This window comes from Micropterus salmoides, unplaced genomic scaffold, assembly GCF_014851395.1.
Source record: "Micropterus salmoides isolate LMB-PRFRI ecotype aquatic unplaced genomic scaffold, ASM1485139v1 Ms_hic_scaffold_3, whole genome shotgun sequence".
In the NCBI taxonomy this organism is placed as follows: Eukaryota; Metazoa; Chordata; class Actinopteri; order Centrarchiformes; family Centrarchidae; genus Micropterus; species Micropterus salmoides.
Window position 1 is genome coordinate 14677719 of NW_024042261.1, and position 27339 is coordinate 14705057.

At 41.9% G+C, this 27339-nt stretch overlaps 1 protein-coding gene across 5 annotated transcripts in view; it reads left to right on the plus strand.

The window, feature by feature from the left end:
* Positions 1–7840: 7840 nt before the first annotated feature.
* ets1 (v-ets avian erythroblastosis virus E26 oncogene homolog 1) overlaps positions 7841–27339 on the plus strand; it is a 37682-nt gene continuing 18183 nt past the window's right edge. The window contains exons 1-3 of one of the 5 annotated variants that reach the window (XM_038692581.1): positions 7841–7981; positions 9315–9416; positions 13792–13939. In XM_038692581.1, coding sequence (XP_038548509.1) covers positions 9348–9416; positions 13792–13939 — 217 coding nt within the window. In that variant the 5' untranslated portion in view covers positions 7841–7981; positions 9315–9347. Of the gene's footprint in view, positions 7982–9247; positions 9417–13791; positions 13940–22140; positions 22460–27339 lie in introns of those variants that run through there. The other 4 variants (XM_038692582.1, XM_038692583.1, XM_038692584.1 and 1 more) reach the window with 4 other exon arrangements.

Here is a 27339-nt window from a genome sequence, read left to right on the forward strand (position 1 = left end):
AGGGTTGGTAACACAGCAGTGTGAGGTGCCATACTGAAAGCATCGTCCATCCATAGACAGACAGCAGAGTGGGTGAGCAGTCTATTACAGGCCCAGATTGCATGTAGAAAAGAAAAAAAGATCACTGCTAGGAAGAGAGAGAACATAGACGAGAAAGAGAAAATGAGAGAATTGTGTAGGTGTGAAGAGGGAGGTGAGAGCATGGCAGTGATGTTGTGTTGACAATGGTGGTTAGAGAGAGGGTGAGGCTAGGGTAGGGGAAAAAGAGAAAGTGTGCTGGTGAGGGGGTGTTTTGGAGAGAGGACTTCTGAGAAGGAAAGAGAGGATGCAGAGAAGGAAATGAAGTGGAGGTTAGGGGGCAAAAAGAGAAATAGCCTGTTTCCTCCCTGAAAGTCCATGGCACAATATGGACTTAACATCCTTAAACCATCAACTGAGCTAAAAATAACTGTTTCTGCACAGTAAGAGGTGGGAGTGGGAGTATGGGGGTGAGTTAGGTGTGGGGTGAGTGGGGGCGGCTGGCGGTTGGAAATGGGAATCGGAGCATGAGTCTGGGAGTGAAAAGTTGGAGAGAAACAAAGAAACACCACCCTGCCAGACATTGGTGATGAGAGATGGGCAAGAGATTGTGTGGCTGCTTGTGCATGTGTGAGAGAGACACACAAATGGAGAGTGATAGAGAGTGGGAGTAAGAGTGTGAAAGTGGAAGAGAGAGAACCCTAATCTAGACCCCAGACACAAATTTATGACATTACTTTCACTTGGTAAACCCTCTTCTCCGTCTTGTTTACCTGCTGACTGACTTGGGAGTTACAATCAATTTGCAGCAGTTAGCAAGTACATTACATTTATCCAACACCTACTGTATAGTTACTAGTTAGTGTATATTGCAGATTCAGATTTGTCCAGACATAAGTGGTAGTGTTCGCTTCCAGTCTCGTGAAAGGCATGTACACTTCAGCTCCAACCAAAAACTTTCATTAGCTGCCGTTGAGGAGCAAACATCAGCTACTTCATCACAGGGCCTCAGTGACACCCTGCAGTTAATGCCCGATGACAACGATTCACAACCTGATAGCGCTGTTTCTTCCAACATCCTTGCTATTGTTGAAGGTATTGAAGTGTGCTCTTCAATTGACTCTGGCTCTGTTGTCTGAAGCGTGAGCCAAGAATATAGAAATGCTTATGTGGCTCATTTAATCACAACACAGCTGGACATTTTATTTTATCATTATAGTATTACTATAGGAAAGATCTAGCTAGTATTACTTTTGAAATATATAGAGCTACTACAGTTAATAAAATAGCACAACAGATAAAAATGAAGTAATACCATAGTTGGTGAAAACATAGATGGCAAGAATCTTACTATAGGACACTTTACAATTTATTAGTCATAATCATGGTCATCACAGCCTGTGTGTCAGCAGCTACACCTGCTTCGCCTGTGCCAACTGACTACTGCATGGTTCTCATGTTTGCCTCTGCCTGTGACATAATAGTGGCACACTCTCTCGAAGTTGGAAATAGCTATTGTTCAAGTCCTAAATCTATCCAGAGTTAACACTGAGATGAATTCTGGACACCTTGGTTTCATTCAGTTTCATTCTGCTTCATCTCTTGCAGTCATACCAGTTAAAGAGAAATGTTGTGCAACTTTACCCCCATGTGATGCAACTCTGCCTGTACAAACCTGTCACTTTCTGGAGTTCAGTCTCTGAAATCACTGCTTTAGAAATACTGATCAGTAGTCCGACAGGGACAATCAAGCATCATCTTTGCACTGGTGATGCCACACCAATTAAACAGAGAGGTGAAATACTGACTGCAAGTTGAAAACTTGTTGAAAGCAGATGAAAAAAACTATAGTCCCAGTGCACAACAAAAATGGCACACGGCATTTCTGCCTAGACCATAGGGAACACAGTGCTGGGACAATCAAAGATTCCCACCCTCATCCCAGAGTCAATGACACACTGGATGCTGTGTCGGGCTTTGCCTGGTTCTCCACAATGGACCTTCAGCAAGGCTACTGGCAAGTTGAGCTGGTAGAGAAAGGCAGTAAAAAAAGAGCATTTACAACAGGCAGTGGACTATATTACTTTAATGTTAAGCCTGTGCTCCAGCCACATGTCAATGCTTAATGTAGACTTCGTGGCCTCCCATGGAAAACCTCCCATAGTGCAGTTGATGTCATAATTTACAGCCACCCTTTCAGAGAACATTGCCATCACCTGGAAGAAATCCTAACTAGATTCAAGTCAACCTGCATCATGCTAAATCTATCAAATTGCTGTCTTCCCAGAGATCTGGTAACATTTTTTGCTATATTGTGTCCAAAAACGTCATTCCGCTTGATCCCGAAAAGTGTTAAAGACTTGGGTATTCTACGCTCAGCAAAAGAAGTAAACACATTCCTGTGATTTTGTTCATATTACTGCAAGTTCATCAGGAGCTTTTCACATGTTCTGCTACTTGCACTCACTGAGAAGAACATGCTATTTCAATGGACTTCTCAATGTCAGGATGCACTTACCTGAAACACACTCTCCAGATGCTCATCAGAAGACAGGTAATTTTTTTACTTCAAATAAATACATCTCGAAGCATTTGTTTCACAGCTTGAATTGGTTGGGCTTATCACATCAGCACAGTAAACCAAACTGTAATATAAAAAGTATGCTCAGTTAATATTTATTTTCTTTAGTTTAATTCAAACTTATTGCTGCCTACCTGTTACCTGGGTGGGTTAAAAAACAAAGCTTTTCTTTTTCTTTTTCTTTGCGCAGGTCTGGTGGTAGGGAGGGGATGTTGAAATTGAAGTATATAGACAGGGAAGAGACCAGACAAAGGACACAAGACAGACTCTCTTGAAAACCAGCCACTGACAAGCAGCTCCTTCTTCCCTCTCATCACCCCGATAAGCCCTCCTCTGTGGCCTGAACCACACACACCTCATCACAGGCTGGATGAACTGGACAAAGCCGACAGATCTACTAGCGGCACTGATGTTGTTATCAGTGTGAACACAACAGGGATGTAGTAGAGCTAATGATACCTCTTTCTCACAAGAAGTGGCCAGAGAAATCCTGAAATACTACAAGGGCTAAACCACTTCTATATTTACTTCTCACATTAAACAAAAAAATTAACAAATTAACTATCCCAGGGTGTGTAAAATGTGTATGAATGAGTCCACACTGAGGAGGTAAAGCCACCCAAAGGTAATTGATAACTTGTCAGAGGGAAAAGCCACTTTCCACACTGTGGGAGTGTAGAAAAGTGGGAAGGTTCAGCGGTCCTCAGTGTCTAGCGTATTACAATTTATGCATTTTATTTATTCTGTCCTTTGTTCTGTATTCACTTGTCACATTGATAATCACATTGAAATCGGATGAAGAAAACTGAGCAGAGGTTGGCGTAAATGTCTTAACATCTGTATGTTAATGAGCATGCCAGTGTAAGTCATCATCATTTTGTCCACTCCATGTCCCTAGTTGGCGCACTCAAGTCAAAAATCTCGCTCCTCCTATCAACACTTGTTTCTGGTGTGTTGTCTCTGTCCCCCTGTCTTTCTCTCTCCCCATCTGTGTCACTGATTGCGCAACCTCTGCATGCCTCCCAGGCTTGCCTCTCCACCTCTCCTCTCTCGCTCCAGCCTTCTCTCACTTCTCTAATGAGAGTGTGTGTTACACAGGCATTCAGAAAACCTCCCTGGCTAATTACATGACAAGCATCTCGTTCTGGGACACTAATGAAGAGGAATAGTGAGCGGTAGACGCCACTGGAGTGGGGATGGTGTGTGTACGGGGCGGGGGGGGGTCAAGCTGACCACTGGGTGGGGTGTTTGTGTATGTGTTTGAGTGCATGTGTGTGTGCTTGGGGGGGAGTATTCTGGCGCCAGTCCAGCAGCTTATCAAGCGGGGCATGTTGGACTCAGCATCTCGTTCTCTCCCTCCCTCCTCGGCTTGCTTTTTCCTTTCATCTCTAAACTCTGTCATCTGTTTTTCTCTCACAAAAGGTCGGCGTGAGGGTGTTATTTTGCCAAGCAATGTTACCTTTACACTTATTAAACATGGTATAAGGTTTGAAAACGACACTTGTTTTCACAGTCTTTGAAGAATGGTGTAAAATACATGCAAATCCATGATCTGTCACTGCTCAGTGTCTTTTGTGCTGAACTAGCTTTTTGCATAAAATCCTATATGTGTTGTGTTAATTTCATTGGCACAGTCAGTTGGTTGTGGGCATGACATTAAATAGACACCACACTGACTGACAAAAGGTACAGTATATGAAGACACATAGCCTACAGACAAACCCACATACGAAAGAGACAGAAAAGAAAAGGGACAGAGAGCGAACTAGGCAGAAATCCAATGACTCAGCATGTGGTTCGGAGGAACTTGTTCTGTCAAGAGGCACACTCGGACAGAAGATTGCTGTCCCGTACCATCCCCTGTGAAACGCTTGAGAAACACAAACCATCTGGAGGCCCTAGTACACACTCTCAACCCATCAGATATTGAGGATGTTTGTCTGATTTACAGGGCCTATTTAGGACTGTTTGGACAACTTGGCTGAGGGATTGGTGCTTTAATTAAAGATAATATCAAGACCTAATATTGCCCCCAAGACCTTTGCCTCACAGTCAACAGTGCAACAAAGTCATGGTTCTGTGGGTGAGGGTGGGAGTTGTAACCACAAACAATTCTAAATGAATCTAGTCAGTCCCGATACAAAGGCTTCTCCATGTTCTTTATTTCAGTGAGGTTACTCCCCAATTTCCCCCCACTTTCTCTCTGCCGATGCCAATAGCAACGCAGGCTTTTTCTGGCCCAAGACAACCGCAGTGAAGGCATATTGATACTGTCATAAAATATTACATCCTCACTTTATTCATTAGAACTGGGCTTTAATCTAAAAATATCATGGGCAAGGAATAAAACAGAGTTTTCAGCAGCAGAAAGATTAGGCCTCTGCTTCTCTCTCTGAGCACCACAGCTCGGAAACACTGAGGCCCAAAATAGATGTTCTTCTCATAAAGGGCTCCTTCTTTGTAGTCGGCATACAGCAACAACATCTGCAGGGCAGTTTCTATGGGGGGAACAGATTCGGGCAGGCTATCAAAGAGAGAGGCGATCTCCTGTGAGAAGCGGTGGGCGGAGGACTTCCATATTCTCTTTCTCTTTCTTTTTTTCCTTTCTTCTCTCTTTTGCTCTTTCCCTCTATCTCTTGCTTCCAAAAATCTGTAGCAATCAGGACGATGCTAATAAAAGACCATTAATATTACCTGTCAGTTCTATCTTTGGAAGATCCAAAATGAGAAAATGAGACAAAAGGATTCACAGTCTGGAGCTGCTCACCGAAACGCAGGGAATCAGTGGAGGACAGACAGCAGTATGTACTGATTTAAATAAAGCATTGGGATGACAGACATCCATCAGTATCCCATGATAAAGACAACACATGGGCTACAGGACAGTCCCATTTATTATTACTGATGTTTCATCTACAAAACATTTGGATTTCCTAGCTGAAACATTAGGTTTGTGGAATTTATGTCCCAAAGCGTGGTTTGCTCGTTTTGGTCGGACTTCAACTTATTTATCTTTTTTTTAGTGTTTTTGTACAGATGTTCCAGTAGCCCCAAATGCGGTTTGATTCATCAGTGTACTGTATGGTGGAATTGTCACTTCTGAACAGATGGTAAGGGTATGAATATGACCCTACGTGGGCCCTGTCAAGTATGGAAAAAAAGTATGGAGGAAAATATATTCCTGCATTATTTTCAGGATTTCAGATATTCAGGTGGATATTGAAACAGACCCATATCACATCTATCTGATGTAGCTGCAAGAACACTGTAAGAGTTTACTAAGCGAGTGATGGTGGAGGCCATAAACCCCTGCAGGTCTTTTGACTGATGGCTTCTACTGGCGCTGATAGCAAGCACTATCTGTTTAATGCGAAACATGAGCACAGCCTAGCATAGATAGAGGCTCTGATCGGAAAAAGGTGGCACCATAATGGGGAGGTGAAAGGCAAGGGGGCAACGTGATGATAGTGGCTTCATGCGGAGCAGAAGTGTATCGAGGGCCTCGCCTTTGAACTGGTGAGCCAGCTAATTGAAACAGCATTGCTGGGGCATTGGCTGGAGATCTGGATCGCATTCACTCCCGCTTTTATTCAATTTGGTGTCATCACGGGGGCGCGTCCCATGCCTCTCTCTCCACATGGCAATAAGTCATACCTTCGCCTTTTGCCCTCGACGTGTTGCCCATCTGTGTCCCCTGGGGGCCCGGAGCTCTGAGCCCACAGAACGCAAAGGGATTCAGACAAGGTCTTGAGAAAATATAGGCTCCCTGCCACTGAGCCCCTTATGGTACTTCTTCATGCCTCTCACCTTGGACTTGACCCGCCGCCCACCCCACCAGCTCTTCACACACACACACACACACACACACACACACACACACACACACACACACACACACACACACACACACACACACGCACTCACACCTCCTTACCCCAAGACTTTTAAGATTTACTGTTAAGAGCAGGGGCTGTCAGGAAGTTTGAACCGTGCACTTTCTAATTCAAACAAATGCTGCACTGGGGTCACGGAATTATCATGGAGTCACAAGGTGTTTCAGATGACTCGCAAGTGTTGAGTGTTAAGCTGATACAGAGAAAGAGAGAGAGACATAAGAAGAGAGAAAGAGAGAGACAGCACTCTATGCTGTTAGGTAGCAATGCAGCGGGGAAATATTTAAATAAATAAAGCGATAAATAATCAAATAGATAAAGCTTCACGCTCTTACCTGGTTATCACTAACCTCAATCAGAGCAGGTGGATGTAGATATTGTGTTGCACTAGGGGGAACTTCTCATTTCGCAGAAGAGTGGTCAACGTTTCTGTCATAGCTTTAATCAGTGTCCCACATGCATTGGCTGTTGGTTGGGCGTAGGAGGTGCAAGGTGGAGGATGATATGATAGTCAGTGATGTACAGTAAATACATATTCAAGAAGCTACTCAGGTGCATTCTGGCAAGACCTGAAACAAATTGATTTGACAGCTACAATTCTTCAGATGGTTAGTTTTAACCTTGTTTGATGCCAGATTTTAGAGGTTCACCATGCAGGACAACACAAGTGTATGCCAGGAGATATTTAGCAAATTTTGGGGGGGGGATTTGACTGAAAATAATTTGACACAAATGTCCAAATATGGCCAATTGTTGTTTTAAACAAACCTCTACCTGATGTGACACATACACCCACACAGCTGGGTTTTCATATGACAAAATCACAGGAAGACCAGCCATTGTCATTATCATCACACCCCCACACCCATGTGATATTTTCCTGCCTCTTTCCTGCTATTTTCCCCAGTAAGACATTTGGTTGTCTGTAAGAGGAAAACAAACAAACAAATAAACAAACTTAATTAAAATTTAGGTTGCATTTAAACAGGCCATTTTACTGAAATATTGCCCTAAATAAAGAGAGAATATAGATCTGAGTTATTTAAGGAATGAGGAGTCAAGAATAACACATATGCTGTTGCAGGTCCTTGCTTTATTAACTTCATCCTTTAACTTCCCTGCAAAATACTAAAGTCCCAGTTGACTTGATATTCGATAAATACACTTCACCGACTTGATTTTGGAAAACTACAGTTAAGGATTTTAGACTGTAAAAGTTAGGTCACACTAAACCCATTATTGACTGGGCTCTATACAAATTTACACCTGTATTGTGGCTACATGTAAAGTTCAACGACTATACAGAGGGAAATAGAATTTGGAGAGGATCACCATATGATTGAGGGAGGGACTAAAAGTGTGCATAATATTCCTTCCTCTGTGGGACTCGCTGCAAGCAGGTACAGCATCTCTGCAGTCCACCGCTCAGCTGTCACACTCAGCTGCCCAGCGCTTCCAGTTTACAGGAAACTTCTCGCACCAGCAGTCGGTAAGTCCAAAGTTTTATTGAACCAAAATTAACTACAAATCATCTTGTAGGATGAGAGTGTGTGAGATATTATCGACGCTCCTTTGATGGATCAGGGTGAAAGTGTTGGCTTTAAAGTTTCTGTTCTTCCCGTCAGGAATTCTCATAAAGCGTGCAACGCGCATTTTTAATTGAGATGCGCTGCTTTCTATCTGTTTCAACTCTGATTATTTTTTGCGTATTTTCCTTGTAATAATAATAATTATTAATAAAAAGCTAATAAAAAGTACATTTTTATCTCTTTTAAGAATGAACTTTACGGTAGTATTTTTCATTTTCCTTCACTTTGAGGGCTAGAGACTGCCTTAAACAGTTAACTCAAAATATGTAATGCATAAGTAGGATCTATTTAATATAAGAGCATGCATAATAAAGGCTATATGGCTGCTTTGCTCTTTTATTTCTTACCAGATCAATGGCATTTAAGTAAAAGCCTAAGGCATGTGCATGCATTTGAATGACAAAACTGATTTGCACATTATTCACTTAGTGTATGGGTACTTTTTTTCTGAAACAAGAGCATCTGAATCTTTTTGAGCTGATGAACATCTGCAAGCATTGAGCACCAGTGCATCATCCCTCAGTCTGTCAGCAGCTGCCACAAACTAGATATGCCAAATTGCTTAACATATGAATGTGAGGAGGATGGGACCTGCCACTGTCCATATACACCATTCCTCCTCTAATGTAATCCTTCAGCTCAGTTTCTAGTCTCTTTTGTTGATGCTGCTTCAAGTAAACAATGTTAAGTGATAAGCAAAGTGTGTAGAAGGGGGGAAAGGGGGATGGAGAGGAAGGAGAAGAGGAAGGGGAGAAAGAGGAGGAGGAAGAGGTGAGGTAGATGAGTGGAGAAGGCAGTTTTTTGCACAAGGTGAAGGGAGTTATATGGTGAGAGAGAAGTGATGGAAATGTTAGGCTGAAGCCTCTTGATGGATGGATCTGCTTCAGCTGAAATACTTAATATTCCACATAATAATTAGCAGTGTTTTAATGAAATATATCAAACCACTCCTGTAAGCCATATAACTAAAATCAAACAAACTGACTGTGTTTTTAAAAATCGCAACCAAAACCTCCCTTCTAAGCGAGCTGATGTTGCAGGTTATTAACCCAGCTCAAATTTCTCACTCTCCCCCCTCTTTCTCTTTTTGACCCCCTTCCCTCTCTCTCCTCTCTCACACCCCCCCAAACACACACATAATATATACCACACACTTGCACACAAAGTGTAAACAGAGTGTGATAGATACATCAGTCCACCCTGCCTCGTCTGTTTGTGTGTTGATCCCTTCAGCAGGCCTTGCTTCTTTTGTCCACACTGTCCGCGATGAGTTACTACATGGATCCAGTTTCTTCCTACCCGGCCCTTCACCCCTGTGACCGTCTGAGCACAATGGTAAGACCTCCCTCGTAAATTACCTCCCATGTTAAGGCTGCCTCAGCTACCTGCCACACAGCCAGCCAGGAGTGTGAGGGAATGAGTATTTGTGTGCGTATACAAGTGTTAGCTACTCACCACATGGTAGTGTAAGAATGTGTGCAGGGGCATTTGAGCTGGATCTCATCACCTCACAGGAACACACTCTATCTGAACATGTTTCCTGTTGGGTTTAGTCCACCAGAGTTGCACTAATAGTGCCTGTATCTGTACATGCTGTTCCTCATGGTTTCGTCAAAAGTTAGGAAACAGAGCTGTTGAACAAGATGATTTTCTGCAAGGCTGTGAAATTGCCCTTATGAACTGCTCTGTGTTGCACAACACAGCCTGTGGCAAGATGCACTTCTCTTTAGCAAGTAATATTATAAATATTGAGACCTGTAGGCCTCCAACCTTGCCACTAACCAATCACATTGGAGTCAGACCATCCCTACTGAATAACACTTTTCTCAGCTAAGCCACCTGCACAGTGCTTTGCAGCAGTCTGTTTGCAAGAACATCAAAGCTCTTAACGCTTTCCAAATGAGAGAGCTGAATACAGAGTCAGAGACAGTGGTAGCTGGGAACATTGGGATTCCTGTCAGATGAGCATTTGAAGGGTGAAGGCCAAGGAGCAGCAGAATAAATGCCTCCATTTGTATGCAGAGCGCCGGCACATTAGGATAAGAGACTGAGGTTATATGCAAATGGAAACCCCACCCGGCCTGATATAAAACATAGAAGGATACAGCTCCCTGAGTCCTAATTGGCTCAGGTGGTGGGGCTTGCCTTTGAAATTGAGACTACTGTATACTGGGGCAGACTTGGTCAAAAGGTGAATCTGGGTCACCTCGATAGCTCTATTGTCTTGAATTTACATGAATTATCAGCAAAACACAGCAGGGCCTGATGTGTTTTTTTATGTTTACACTTTTTCATTATCTTCTCTGCTTCACAAAGACTGTATGCAGAGAACAGTGGAAAAATATCTGGGCCTCCAAGCAGCCTGTAGCAATTAAAAAGAGAATGCCACCTTACTACAAAGGTGATCTAAGAAATTATACAACACAGTGTGAAGTTTCCCTTCTAGAGTACTACAGAAGCAACACATTTTTAGCACTTCCGTATGCACCTTTGGTTTGGAATGACATGCAGTCAGCCTTCTGATTTAAAATAAAATAATGTTCTAATGATAAATATAAATAAAGTCATGGCATCTGCATAGTTATGCAATAATGCAGAGAGAAGCAGCAAGTGCGTCTAAAATCAGTTCCTTGTTCACTTATTCTTTACCCTCTACAGTATTTAACAGGCACTCAAAAGTTTATTCAAAAGTGAGTAGAAAATTGATATTTTTAAACATTTATGAATCAGCATCATTTTGTGTCAAACACTAACCAGTGTAGAGTCTCACTGCTGGAATTTTTGCATCTATAAAATGTGACACATTGGATTGTGGGATTGATAGCAAAGAGCAGTGTACATATGAATAGGCATTATATTTTTGTGTGAATTTTTGCGTGTACTGTATAGTGCAAAATCTTACCACTCAGAATTTGGACACTCAAAAGGTTAACATAGTACGTTATGGTACATGGGGGGACATGGCAGATATTTAAATTCGTCATTGCAGGAAAAGCACATGTGCACATTAACATTAACGTCAGTTCAGTTCCAAACAGATTCTAAGCTATTCTAGTAAGCTATGCAGCATTTTATTGTTGTCATTAATTACACCTGTGCTTTTCCTTTTAACACAGAGGAACAGGTAATGACACCTGTTCGCTAACTAATTCCTTCACAGAGCCACTAGGGGGCAGATAAACTAAACACTCGAGACAATGAACGTACGGATGAACAAATGAATCAATGAATATGCGCAAGCACTGGAAAGTTGACACATGAGAATGGTTCCATATTTATAAACTTAAAATTTCAGTCATTTTTATATATAGTATGCACTGTAGGTTTGATGTTCCCATATTGCAAAACTGATTTAAAAAATATGTACCTTTCTATATATGTTTAATTACTCTGTGTAAAAAACATGTAAATAAACAACCATGCAGGCACAAACTAACAAATCTAATATGGAACTTGAATCTCAACATAGGATATAAAAAGACAGGAGGCACAACATCTAATGCACAAACCTGTTCATACTAAAAATGCCGAAGAGCACAGTTTTTTATTCACACAATTTGGCCAGTGCATTGACAATGTATTGTCAGTCCACCTTCCACACACGCCATGCAGACAGGAGAGAATAATAAATAATAAAAAAAGACAGGAGCATGATTAGCATTATGTTCTATATAAAGAAAATGGTCTTTGTTGATATTAGAAGTGCTTATTTATACATAAAAACTCACTTATTGTTACAATTCCCATCCCACTCGCTCCCGTATTTTTTCCTGTGCCGTCCCAGTGATGTGATAAACATGAATATTGACTCCTATACCATGGGAATCCAGTGACCCACCGGATACCTGAAAAAATGTCAGCCTCTAATGTACAGTACAGTATTTATACCTTTTCTTAATTCAAATTAAAAAGACGTAGAAGGCTCCTTCAAGGTTTTCATTAGCTGTAGACTGACTTCTGCACTAAAAGTTATTCTCCAATTGAACTGATCAGAACAGCTTGGTGCTAATGATATCTCCGCTGTTATCTATGTCAGTCTATTCCTCTAATCCATAAATCATCCATGTGGCTCCCTCAATGCCTATCCAACTTGTTCCCCCTTGCTGACTGGACTGATAGGAGAAGGCAGCGTCCCCCACAAACCTCTAAAGAAACTTGTAAACTGGCCTCCCTGATCCTCAGGTCATGTTTGCCATCCATAAAGCTGGCTGGCTACTGATAAATGCTGCTGTGCTTAAACAGGGGCTGCTTATCAGATCTGCAGTCACTCTTTCAGACAGTCTGCTGGTTACACATGTGACATATAACATATGACAGTCTAACATCCCTCTTATTGCACGCTATAACTGAATCATTGCTTTTAGTTTTGCATATTACAAACATTACAGACATTTTTGTTCTTTAAATTAAAGTTCATGAAATGAGCATATACTTTAAAGACAGATAACCCGGTGGGTACACTACGTAGAAAGTACATTACAAACACTTTATATCAAAATTGTAAATTGTATAATAAAACATCTTTTATAACCCCTATTTAACACGGCAAGTTAAAAAGTTAAAAATGCACATTATATCTAATTAGACACACTCCTGTGAGAAAATTGTCAATCCATTGTTCACATTACTTTCAAACACAAACATCCAACAATATGTATTGAGTTTTTTGTTTTCTTGTCAAATGAAAGTTTGGATATGCTAAAAATGGCCATGTGGCTATCTTCTTCCCTAGTATCTCTTGTATCCACATAGACTTTCATATCTATCTTAGCTCCCCTGTCAAGGGCTGACTTTAGACTTCCCCCCTTGGTGCAACCTCTTATGCGAACATTTCTGTGATAAGCAAGATAAAACAACACAACAAAGATAATCTGAATGAGTCAAATTTAGCTGCAAGGGTTATCTGTGCATGAAAACAATGGAAAAATTGTTTTCCAAGGTTATGCTGTCGGCCAAAGCCAATGGATAGTTTGATCAAAAACATGTTTTCATTGCTTAACAGATAAAATGTATTTTCTAAACTTTTTTTTACATGAAAATACACACCAAGTTGTTTTCAGAGCAGTAAAACACTAGAAAGTTTCACTTACCCGCTAATGGTTCAAGAATGATTTTGTGCTTAGAATTCAAGCTGCTGCAGCTATAGAAATAATTGATTTTATAGATTGAATTTTGTCCAGCACTCAAATGTTTATGCTATTTGAGCTGATGCAGTTACTGAGCCCTTGCTACATACCAAGTATCTATTTCCACTGCTCTATGTCTTTGCATTGTAAAGTGTTCATTGAGCTAAGTAATTGGTAAAATATTTACAAAATAACAGCTCCATTCATGGTTTAAGTGGTTTTTTTTGATTGTTAGTTTTTTTAATTCAGGTGGGTAGAATACACAGCATTTTATTGGTTTCACAGCTATGCGGTGTGGTAAACTGCTCACCAACAGCATCCCGAAGCAGATAAAATGAATTATACAGAAGTGAATCAGCTGTGAAACATATGCAGTACGGAGTTCATTTGTGAAAACAGATAAAAGCCATTCTTAAAATGAATAACCCAACACCAGTTTGATTGATATTCTCTTTAGTGCACCAACAAAGCAAAATAGGAAAATAAATCAAAAGGCAGTAAACATTTTTTCTGAAAAAGAACCCTTTTCCCCATGCAGCTCAGTTCATTTTGGCTAAACCATACTGTATGCTGTTTGTCTCCAGAGGCAGAGTGGAGGGGTGGCAATGGGCCCTCAGACCCAGCTCCCAAGTGTGGTTCACCCTCAGCAGCAGTACTACCCATCACAGCCCCTTTACATCCAGGATATTCCCCTGCAGGAGGTACCCAATGGACACGACATGTGCCCTACAGGTAAGAAATAGACACAGTCAATGGAACTCAAACATGGTACAAGGTACTTGAAGAAGAGGCAACATGCATAATAAGTCATGATTTAACAATTCGCAAATATTTTTAATAGAACCACATGACACCATTTGGAAATATAACAGTATTTTTGATGGAGTTTAACTTTTATTAACAAATAATATTTCATTGTGTCTAATACGCAACTATTTGTTAGTAACTTTGATGCAGCTGATGTGAAACCAAAATATTTCACTGTTAATCTATAAAAATAAAAGAACACACAACTTACCTTCTTGTTTACTCATACTGTACATGCTTTAATATGTAATGATAAAAAATAGTCAATAGTTCATAGTTCAACTTGGAGCAAACAAAAGATATTGTGTTAACTGGAATGCTAAATAGACAATCAGTCACTCTCTTAGCATTCATGTCTCTCATTTTGACACACACATTCAAACTCCCTCATTTAGTTTTCAGAACTCACATACACACACACACACACACACACACACACAGTCCCAAAGTTGCCTGTTGTTCTGCGTCTGCTGCACGAGGGATGCTGGTGATGCTGACCCTAAGGGCAATGCCTTTACCAGATACCCCTCCACCTCCGTCTTTTCTCTCTGTCTCCCTCTTTTCTTCTGGGGACATCCAAATGCCCTGCATTTTTCTGCTTCCAATCCGTTCTATTTTTTCTGCCATTTTTTTTCAAATGAGTTTTATTTTTAACTGGAACATTCCTTCCAGTGCATTTGCCTGTGTTTGACTCTGGCCTCTTCATGTCCTTAAAAGTGATTGATGCTGGTGGACTGGGACGCACGCCACGGGAGTAGGGTAGGGGTGCTGGGGGGCACAAGCTTTCTTCCGTCACCTCCCTGAGCTGGATGCAGGGGGCAAGACAGGGGGCCAAAGGGCGGCCATCTTTTTCCCAAGCCTCTGGTTTGGTCTCTGGAGAGGTGGAGGGGGGATGAGTGTGCATATGTGTGTGCGTGTGTATGTGTGTGTGTAAGAGAAGGAGTCAGGATTTGATGGGATTTGCTGATGTTTGTTGCCAGAGACACACTCCTTTGGAGCCCTCACTTCATTGCTCCCAGCGCTAAACCGTTGACATAAACATTGCTGAGTGGAAAAAAAATGACCGAGCATTGACCTTTTTTCTCATCCTTCTAAATCCTACACTATGCAGAGCTCAGGTCTCAGAGCATACAAGTCACCTGAAGATGTTGTCAAAGTCATATAGAGCTGCTGAAGTTTTTATACTACCAGCATCTGGCATCTGTGCTGACCTCAAACACAGCTAAATAACCTTTGTCACAGTCTCCACACCCTGCAGCCGTTACGGTGACTCATTTCTCTCCAACAGAAAACACGGTCTACCCTTGAATATTTAGTACTTGCAATTTCAGAACCCTCATATTCAATTTGTATATAATTAGAAATGGAGGTATAAACGATTTCATTTTCCTCCTGCTGTGTGTTTGATGCTTCAGAGATTTCTACTTTGAAGTCACATGTGCATGCACATGCATTTTTTAAGCCTTGAAGTGGAAGTTTTTAATGGTGAGGTTGTTTTTACTCATTAACAGTAAATACGTGTTTTATTTAATTAACAGGAAACTTCGTAGTCGATCAACTGAAGATTTGCTGGAATATAAAACTTTTCTAGTACGCTAATTTAAGTTTATTCTGTTTGATTCAAAGGTAGGTGTGTAAAGGTAGAACTGTCATCAGCAACAATAAAAACAGATATGTGTAAATACAAACTTATCCATTCCTTAAACTTTTTGGCCACTTGGGGGCAGTGGTTACAGGTTCTACAAGTTCAGTGCACAACACTGACATATCACCTTTTACGTTAATATGGCAAACATGCAAGCAACCAGTTGCTTATTCACACATTCAGTAGTTGTGGAGCTACATTATCATTCATTTGTGTCATGTTTGTGTACACCTGATGAATGCAAGTTCTGTTTTTGTCTTTACCAACCCGTGAGGGAAATATCAGCTCTTTAGCTGCTAAATGCTTTACTGTGTTCCCCAGGTAGTCACTAACGGTGTCTGTCTGGTGCTGAGCAGGTAGTGCACAGTGGCGTTTTAGAGCTTTTTTAGCTGCCTGCAGTGTCTGAAAATGACACTATGGTGAGAGTGAACCAAAATAGCAAATCTTTGGTCCAGGCAGCTAAATAATGAGCTAACAATGACTATAAACCTCTGAAAGAGGGGAACTGTTCTGGTTACACTTCTCTATAAATCCCCTTTCACATTGTCTCCTTGTCATTTAACAAATTTTTATTTTAAAATATGGATCCACTTTAGTTGTCTAAAATGAAATTACATTTTTTTAAATCACCCATTTCAAAATATTTTGAAAATGTCGACTAAGGTGCGTAGTCGACAACATTCCTAACTATCCCACAAACTAAATCCACTGTCTTGGACATATGGGTTGATATAGTTTATTTATCTTTGAAAGTGGGCAAGTTACATAGGAGCTCAACTCACTTCTTGGAGAATGGATTGGGTGTTGTTAAAATGAAATGTGCTAGTGTGAGAAGGAAAGAGTACAGAGCAGATGTGAGGCAGGGATGTTGGATGTTAAAGGACCATTGCATGTTTGGCTCAGAGCCCAAAGTCACACACACTGCTTCCTGACAACAGCCATGCCATGGTGACGGTTTACACTAACCCAGCTCTACTCTTCACTATCCAACAATCACACCATAGGACCTGGGGTAAACTATCATTGTGGCAATTCACCATGCGTGTGTGGTGAAAACAGAGTCTGTGTGTATTTCTGTGCAATCTCATTGAAATCCAGGCACAGATATCACACACATGCATACACACTCCACCAACATCCTGCAGTGATGCATACTCCACAAAATTCATTCATTAAACTCACACCCTGCACTCTAGTGTGTATTGTATTACAGCATCCTCCCATTCAGTAAAGCAGCAACACGCACACACACATACACACACAAACACACACACACACACACACACACACACACACACACACGCACACACATTTACTCCCAGGCACTCATGAGTTCACTGTACATTTAAACATGCCCTCCCATTTAGTACACGCAGACACAGCTGTGATCTGGCACTCAGGGACCATTGGCCTGCTTTATTTGATGTGATTTGACAGCTGGACAGTTGGAAGAGGAGGGGGACAGGGTGGGCGGAATACAGTTTGAGGAGAGAAGACGGATAAGGAGACGAATAAGTCACAGGACTGGCGTTGGTGGGAGGAGAAGAGATGAGGGGAGGAGGATCTGAGATGTGGAGCCTTGGGGGGGGGGGTTGCCTCTGATGAGGGGCACGTCCTCACGGGCGCAGTCCCATTTTTTATTTCTAAAAGTAAACAGGCAGCCTGTGGGGGTCTGGAGGGTTATGGGAAAAGAGGAAACAGTGATGCTAATCAGGCCAGTGCACACTTCCCCCTCCAACAATAAAACAAAACAAGAGTGGAAACACGGAAAAGCGACAGACAACTGTGGAGGAATGGGCTAAACTGCTGCCATGGTCCTAGATTTGAACTGCACAGTGTGATGATAGTTCTGAGGCAAAAGGTGTTGGTCAACAAACAGAGGAAAGAGGCAATATGTTGCTGCTTATATTTGTAAGGTTTTGAAGTATTTTTAGAAATCTGAATTATTTGACACCTATTTCCACATAAGACTTCTGAGAAGTTACATATCCATTGAAATCAGGCATTTACAGTAGTGTCACTCTGGAATTTCTATCCCATTACTCAAAGTACAGCTTTGCTGAACTAAAAGGAAACCATCTCAAAGAATAACGTGTGGTGATGGTGAAAATGAATTTTCTTTTGATAAGCCATTTATTTAACTGTTTTTCCAAATAAATATTCTTGACCTTAAGAAATGTCTCTTATTTCCTCACACTAAAAGTTAGCATTTTAAGGGAATGTTCTCGCTCTAAAGCATCAGCCAAATAACCAGTTTTTAAAGGTCCCTGTCCCAGAGTTCTACGAATTTTGTTTCTAGGAAGTGTAAGTGTGGTAGGTTCCTCTTGATAGTGCGGTGACTAATTACAAACCACTTCGGTTGAAGAACACGCAGTTCTGAAACACATGCAATCACTGACGGGAGATGATGCAACAGATGCCAGCTCATCAGGAAAGGTGGTGCTTTAATGAATCCTTTAGAGATACCTCCCATTGTTTCATTGTTTATATCATGAGCTTAGCAATATTCACAGACTGTTAACTACAATGAGTGTACACCAGTAATGTTAAAAGTACCTCTTACTGTCTTTTGTAATGCATGTTCATTGTTGAATGTAGTCCATCCTGTAGTGGGTAAAGGTCAATTCTTCCCTATAATGGCTCAATATATAGAGCATCTATACAACAACCAGCAACTGTATTTTCATAGCAATTGTTATCTTTTCATAGTGTATGTACGCTTATTTTGAGTGTGGCTACTTACTATGTTCAACCTTCATTTATTCAATGAGAAATAAATTAAAACCGCAGAGTGATGTATTTTCCCTTCAGCTTCGAGGACTAGCTGAGCTTTATCTGAGAGCGTGGTGGTAACAGAGAGGAGGGAGGGCAAGACAAGAAGAGGGAGGTCTGGGAGGCAAAGAGACTCGGAGGGGGGTGGGGATAATTTAATTATCTGCACAATGGAGTGATGGGGGGCACGTGGTGCCGCTAATGGAGGAAGAGATGTCCTTTTTAGCGAAGCTAATTGTTCAGAAAAGAGCTGAGCCTTTGTTCAGGGAGGCCCTGCTACTTTCCCAGTGCACTTACATGCGCACGTTTTAGTAGTGCGCGCACACACACATGCACACACACACACACACACACACACACACACACTCTCAGAATAGACTTTGGAATGTGAGGCACAATAGAAATATATACACGCACAGTGCACATGCGAGTGAGCACACACACACAGGGTTACAGTGCTCCTGTCCCACCTAACCCTCTGATCTCAGCAGGAGTGCATCCAGCCTGTGGCACCTTCAGACAGCATCCACCACAGATAGGGCTGAGACTGAGCTACTAGACAGACACCACAACGACCCCGCTGTTTTACTGTTTTACTGTCTGCTCTCTCTCTGGCTCTGTGTGTGTGTCTGTGTGTCCATCACCCATCTCCGTGGGTGCTTGAATGTAAATGAGTGACTGATAGATTACATGCTAAATGATGTCTGTTCTCACAACATACCAAACCTGTCAGGCCACAATCATTATCTGAGGCATTTTACACTTTGATTTTGTTTCGAATTTGGTCATCTTTTCAGATGTTATGTTCGTAAATGTGAAAGAAAGTATATCTCTGAAATCTAAATACATAAAGCAAAACTCTTGCGACTTACTGCATAGGCACAAACATCAAAGGAAAATATCACTTGACAGGTGTATGGATTGCTCTAAATCGAATAACCTTTCAGTTAACTCTGTGAAAAGTAGCAGGTGCAACGGTTACATCTAAGAATTATAGACAGGCAGACAAAACAGATGTGCCAGCGAGAGACAGACAGCGAGAAGGAGAGAGCAGCGAGGAGAGAAAAAGCTGCTTTAGCTAGGGGTACTACATTGCCACGCAAATGAGTGAAGCCAGTTAACTGTCAAAACCATGGCAACAGCATATGCCAGGTGAAGAAAAGACACCCTGAAACCAAAACTTGTTTGATCTGAGACATGTGTCCTCAAGTGTGCTTGTACATACACTGGCTGGTTGTTTCATGAGTGTAAGACAATTAACAATAATCCCTCTGTCTAAATAGGAAATGACATAGTTTGTTTCAACAAAAGTTTTTTTGGGTTCGTATTGTGCAAATCTTTGACACAAGCAGTTCCTACAGTTGATATCAAGATCTCTATGAAGATAAACCAAACGCATTTAGCATTTAACCGTTCAAATCACTTTCCTCGTGTCAGTGTACTGCTCATAGAAATATGTTTGTCTTTAGGGTCATTGTACAGGAGTCTGTCTAAGGGCGATAGAAATGGTCATTGCTCTGAGAAACAGATCAGTAACATACCGTTCTGAGAAAACAGAAATATATTCAGATGTTTCCTAGAATTGGGAACTTAGAGCAACAATGCTTTATTTAATAACTTCATCAGAAAACTGCCCTTTTACTTTTTTTTTTTTTTACAATTTAACTTAAACAGTTTTCATCACATCAGTTTTAGTATGCGCTCTGAAAATGAATTGGTAAAAATACAATGTATGTGCTTGTAGGCCTATTTTAAAAATCTGGTGTGAAAAAGTGAAGACAGGGAGAAGAAATCCCAAATTGAAGTGGGCTACGGTGACGCCAGCCCAGATATTAGTCAGCAACACCATTAAACCCCTAATGGCTGCCCTTAGGCACAAAAGGATCCGGGCTGTCCTTTTAAGAACAGATATGAGGGAGTTCATTAATAGAAAACAAAGAGGTCCAGTCAGAGAGAGTGAGAGACTGACATAGATGAAGTGAGGTACCTTTCGCCTCCCCCTTCCATTCTTCTTCACCATCACCCCCTCTACTTTGCCTCTGGTGAGGCAGCTTCTCTCACCGCAGAACCCACCAGCACTCTTCCCAGACGATGCTCCTATCAGGCCAATGAAACCTGATCCAGGGCTGCTAATGGAGCCAGTGAAGTACCACCGGTTTAAAAATCCATGTGTGATCAATATTCCCGGCTCCCCAGCCTTCGTATACAGAAGCATACAGTGCATGCAGAAGTATCATATTGACATGCATCGTAGTAGCATCGTATGACTAACAAGGTAGCTTAAGATGACGTTTGATGTAAGGAAAAGGAGGGCGGATGCCATAGAGAAAACCATTTATTTTGCTTATTTAATGAACAAAATAGCCTATTCCATGCTTTTCCTTCACTATTTCTTGCTGGAGCTCAATTTTCTTGTTTTTGTTAAAAGCAGTAGGCTCCAGTGGAACTTGTGTGAGAATTACTATTATAATCTGTTATTACTGTTTCTGTTGCCATGGGAGGTGTTCCCTAATGGTAGCGGTCTGCTCAGAGTGGAGCCTTACTGCGGCTAAAAAGCCCAATATTTCTCTTGTCTTTTCTTTTTTCCAGTGGCAGAACAAATTCTTGATTCAATTTCCAGTAAGGCATGGCCATTGTTCCTGATTATTGTAGATAAGAAGGCACAAAAGTCTAAAAAAAAAGAAATCCAAACAGAGAATTATAACAGGCAGTTTGCCCTGTTCAAACTGAATTTTCATTGATGGTCTTCTTGACAGAAACCCAGCTGGAGTGATTTAAATATCCATACGACTGACCTCCTTTTAAACCATCCACTGTTTATAGTCCTCATTACCATAATACTGTACATATTTGCAAATATGTAGACTACCTCCTTACCAACACCTGATGCAGCTGTGTAAAGAAAAGAGACGGAGCTTGGTTTTATTGATCAGTACGAGGTGAACAGGAAATACTCTGTGGTGTTTATGAGGGTGAGTTACAAGTTATGAGGAAGCCTGGACCTACAGAATATAGGAAACAGACAGTCCAGACTCTCCCATTAGCTCATAGTTAACGGTTCTTCACACATAAGCTTTTAAGATCTACAACCATCACAACAGATTGCTTTCTTACTTACTCTAATGTATCACAATATTGTTCTTGAGATGTTCCTACAGGGGGGTTCACAGAGTGTCTAATATGGCCACCATTGTACTGTGTGTTTCTTCCCGTATACTATTCCTCTAACATTCCAGTACAATTCCCCCTATCGTGTAATTTGTATTTTAATATTTGTAAAACTTTGCTGCTTTTGGCATGAAAGATGCTGGAGTTGCTGAATTAACTGTCATATTTGACTAGTACTGTGGTCAAGCCTTACTACAGCTCTTTTGCAGGCTACTCAGCAGCTCTCACATCTCCAGTGTTTTTCATCCTGTTAAACCAGAGTAATTTGCGGGAACATGTAGACTCCTAAGAGCGTCTGATGACGTGAAAGGGTCTTGGTAGAAGTTGGTTCTCACAGAGATTTAGGGGAGGTGGTAGTAGTGCGTGTATGTGTGTGTGTGTGTGTGTGTGTGTGTGGTGTGTGGGGGGGGGGGGGGGGGGGCATTCTAATTGAATTGTGAATCAACTGGCGAGTCAGCCCCAAACACCGCCCCCTTCAGCTGTCGTCGCACTCCGTCTGTGCAATGCAACGCCCATAGCACAGAGATAGAGAGGAGGGAGTGAGTGAGTGAGTAAGAAAGAACGAGGAAAGGAGGGAGTGTGTGTACATGAACCGGAGAGGGAGAGAGGGAAAGAGAAAGACAAGTTAGGAGTACAAGAAACTGATTTTTAAGTGTGAGAGGAAAGGTAAAAAGAAATCGGCCTGTAGAATTGACCGGGGCGTCAAAGGAAGAGACGATTTTCCCTTATATTGTGTTTTTGGAGCTGTTAGAATAAAAGAGGGGACGCGGCGTTATTAAATCACACCGATCTGATGATCATGACGGCAGCTGTCGATATGAAACCGACGTTAACAATCATAAAGGCTGAAAAGATGGACGGTGAGTAATACAACTCTTCTGTGAGAGCTTGACAGCTAACACGAGACTAACATTACTCCTAAATGTTTGCTCGTAACATAACCAGCTGGTGGCAGATTACGTTGATGTAAGCTACAGTGATGATTGTTGGATGCGCTGAGAGGGACATACCGTCCTGAACGTATTTCAGTGTGAAGACGTTGTTGGTTGCTCAATATTGGACACCACGCAATACAGAAAAATGCAATCACGCCAGAGGCTCCACAGACTGGCAACAGCCTTCTTAACCTGCGTGTGTATGTATTGAATGAATCATACTGTGATTGGTGTGCCTTTTGTGATTTGTGTGAAACAAAGGCCCATATGAAAAAAAAAAAAAGTTATTTATACGTTTGTAGACATTCATCATAAAAGTAGACTTAATGATGGCACGTTGGCAAAAAAAGTGATTAGTTCATACAACAGTCATTTCCAGTTTATAAATATTCTTTCATGTAGCTACCAAACTTTTAGACACTGCATGCTTTAAAGTAGTCATGGGATAAACTAATTACATTCTTCAGTTTTATTTTTACTTATAATTAAGTTCTGTCACATTTTGTTTTGCCATGTGTGGCTCAAACTGACTATTGATACACGATTTATAGTTGATGTAGAAGTGATTTACCTCTCTGTCATCCTGCTTTGATCTCACTGGGGATCTGTTTCCATCTCCTTTATTTCTCTATCTAAGCACCCAACTCTGACCCTATATTCACTGCCACACAGGGAGAGCACGGGCATACTGCCCAGCATGGGAGACAGGCAGTAGTGCCTAATCACTCCCTCCCCACCAACCACACTGTCTTCTCTACCTCCCTTTCTTCTCCCCCTCCCTACCCCCTCCTGAAGTGGTCGAAACTGACTTTCCAGAGGGAAGGAGAGGCAGGCTGAGGTGATGAATCTGCAGTGCTGAGGCTTGCCTCTCTGACCCTGCCTAGAAGACTTGGCTTACTCCAGGGGTAGTCCAGGAACACACAGGGAAGTTCACAACTGTGAGCTGTGTTCGGTTTTAAACCTTTGAGTGGTTTCACTTCTCATCTTTACACAGAGCGATGTTCCACATGGCGGCATGTTTGGATAATTTGCATTGTGCAGCGTTTTACATGAACTAATCCCCTGTGCTTTTTTTGCAGCTCAGGTGGCGATGAGCCTATTAGTAGAGCAGTAAGCAACATTGGTGCATTATGGAAATTTGATACTAATTGCTAGTGTTGACCCACTAAGGGGCTGTGACTCACCACATTATTTTAACGTTGTCAATACCTGCAAAGCACAGATTCACACGTGCGCGCGCACACACACACAACTCACAGAAAAAGTGCTGACAGCTGCAGTTAAGTTGCCACAGCATAGCGCTATCTTGCAAAACCATTTCGCAATGCCTGCTCCTGCTTATGCTCACTTGGGTGCACTCGGGTCAAGCTGACGGAGGAGCAGTTCACAACTTCACACAAACACATATTTTTTCCATGTTTCTCTCAAACACAGACACATGCTGTTCTGTTCACTCCTTGGTATTACCATGCCTACAAGACAAGCGTACTACTAATGTCCATGGCTGTTTCTGATCCTAAGAAGACACAACAAGTGATGTTCTGTGTTGCAGGCATGTACGGCTTTGCTTACAACTTCCTGAAAGAGATAAGCGTTCTATGAAAAGCTAGAATGCATTTGTGGGATTGTCCAAGTGGCAGCTGTTCCAGTGGACATAGCTGCTCTGCGTTTCATAAGCAAGCACGGAACTATGGCATTGTGGGAATTACGATGCTGTCTTTTTTTCTTTCTCCAAACACCTGCAACCACATTCTGTACATGCATACTCCACTAACATGCTTAAGTGGTTTCCAGCCCACCTTACTACATTGTTTGCTTTCCTTTGCAACAGAGGTGCAGCCAGTGTCTGCTTACCCAAGGCCTAGCTGCCCTCTTTCTCTCCAGTGGAGGTAATTCCATTTACAGCGTTCACACACTGCCAGGGTCAGAGGTGCACCCAAACAAGGCATCTAACATTCCGTAAAGCTTTTATTCTTCATTTCAGTTATAGTAGCCAGTTCCTGACACAGCACTGTTACTTCAGTGTAACCCAGATCATGGTAGCTTATTATTGAAAGCATCATGTAGCCATAACAAAACTGTCAGCTCTACAGAGACAGGTTTGAAAGATAGGGGACAGCATAACTTTCGGGGACAATGTTAGATTGTAAAGTTATAGACATGAAAGCACAAGTGCCTTGTGTTTCTTTTACTCTTGTATTGCAGAAGTTCTTAGTGAGTGTTAATTTATACTCAAATAAGATCTGAGCTTATCCAATTATAGATTTAATATGAAAGAGAGTTGTCAATCATTGGTAATACACAGAACTGTGTTGTGTTTTAGACTTGAGTGAGTCGTTCCTCTTTTACTTTCCTTCTCTGTTCGTCAGGCCTGAGGGTCAGGGTTCAGTGGCTGACAGGAATGTTTGTGAGCATGCCCTGCTGGGTGGCATGCATGGAGGCATAGAAGGAGCTTGAGTGGGAGGCTCACTTTTATCTGATCAGAACGCTGCTGTTTGTTGTAACTGGCACGCCTGATGCATCTGCTGAGAGCCCTTATAAGGTATCTCGCTCCACGCCCGCCACAAACAGTATGCACACAAGCACACACAGGCCACACCACACGAATGACTCTTAGAAAGGCTTCACTTTTCCAAGGTGCCTCCCATGTTGGCATGGTGTGGAGAGGGGTAGCTTGTGTTAGAACTGAGGGTGTTACATAAGCTTCAGGTTTTTGCTTCGGTGTGTTGGTGTCAGCACTCCTTCAGTAGCGCAGTGTAATATATGCCAATGTTTGAGTGTGCGTGGCTGCCTGGCAGCTGTGCAAACACTGTTTGGGTGATCTGGGCTTCTCTTGATGTGGTCTGTAAATGAATTGGGCCAAACAGAGCAAACCGTTCCATTTTTTAATCTGATGTGCCCCGTGTCAAAACCGAGGACGATATGGTTTGCCGGAACTATGATCAAAACTTGATTAGTCAGTCCAGTGTTCAGTGCATCACCCATATGTCATTAGGTAATGTTTGACCAGGCCATGTCTGTGCCTAGAGGGCAACAGATACCAGCTTCCTAAATAGACCTCCCTGTGCTGGTCAGGCTTGTCAACAGACTGGACGCATACTAGTGAAGTAGCTGTCTGTGAGTTTCCACAATGACCTTGTCTTTCTTTCTTTCCCAAGCTACTCAGTGATGCCACTGTATTACATCAAATGGGTTATCCCCCCATTCAGTCAGTGTTTCATTCATTGCTCCTTCATTCTTCTCCATATAACCATAAAACCATTATACTGCGTGGGTCCTATATTGACGCTTCCCTGGTGACTACACGCCTTAATCTTTGCTTATAAAGCTTAGTCATAAAGCAAGGCGTGTTAGCACCAGCTACAGCAGTCTGCTAAATAGTAAGCATATGGCGAGAGAGAGGGGAGGGGGACGGGGGTTGAGGGATGGAGAAAGACACCTTCTAAGGTGTGGTCGACATGATGGTAGTGAATAGTATTCACTATGCTAATAATAAATAGATCATTAATAGGCTTCTTGTTTTAATCATATTCCTCAATAAGCCAACAACCAAAACAAAGGAGAGTGTGTTCCTTGGCTGGGAAAATAAAGCATTAACAAATTTGTTTGGTAACCGATGATTCTTTTCAATCAATCGCCCAACCACTCACACAATTACTCCTCTAGTGTCCTTCACCCTCCTTTCCCCCTTTTCCTCTGTTTCCAATATCTTTCTGTTGGCCACATGAGTTCCTCTCACAACACCTTGATGTGGTGTATAGTGAGTTCCTGGTGAGTGCACTTTGTCTCATCCCCAGTCATTCCTTGCTTGTAATGCTTGAGTCATGGCACTAGACGCCTGCTACACCACATGCCACTGGCTGTCCGACTGCGCGTCTGCTTGGCTCGCTTACTGGTTTCTACTACCACAGGCCTCTCCCCTCCCTACATTACCAGTCTGACTGTGAACCCTAACTGGCCTGATGCTGCCCGAAAATGGCTCCAAAGCCACCCACGCATGTCAACAGTGTCCTGAGTGCTTTCTAACTTTTTTTGTCCTGTTGCTGTTTCTGTTTTATGGTTCCACATTTAGGAGATGTGTTTCTTATAATGGAATGGAAACTGGGCTAGTTTAGAAACACGCCTGCTTTGAGAATCAGTCCACTTTATTCCCTTGTTTTCTCTTTTGTCTGGCTTTGCTGTACACCACCTGTTTTTGGAGTCAGCATGCATTGCTGCTTTTGTAATCAGGTGAACAAATGGGGCACAGCCACAGACTTTATGTTTATCAGACCTACAGCATCAGAGTTGTATTGATAGATTGGCCAGCCAAAGCAAAGAATGATAAAGAAGGGTGTGTTTGTGTGGGTGGCTGGCTCTGCGTGTAGGTGAACTCTGTGGGGTTCATGATGAGTTTGGCCTCAGTGACACAGTCAAATGGCAGGTATCTGTGTTCTGGCAGCCATGAAGGAGGTCGAGGAATGGGACTATGTAAGTTTTTGGGCATATCCAGAACATGAGGAGGATTCACTTTCAGAAATGCCATTGTGTTGGTAAAAAGTTATCTTTTGGCTTTGCATAAATTCTCATTAGAGATGCTCTGATGCATCTGCTGCCTGAAACATGTTTATTTTATGCATAGTTACAACGTGTCCATGGCAAATTTTGAGTCATTGAGCAGGAGATTTTACAAGATATGGTCATGGCTTTCATCATGACCAGTCACACTGTCAAATGAAGTAGCACGATATCACTTGAAGTCCAGTCATTCTTGGATGGAATGAGTCAGAGCTTGTCTATGCATACTTATATGTGTTTGTCTAAGA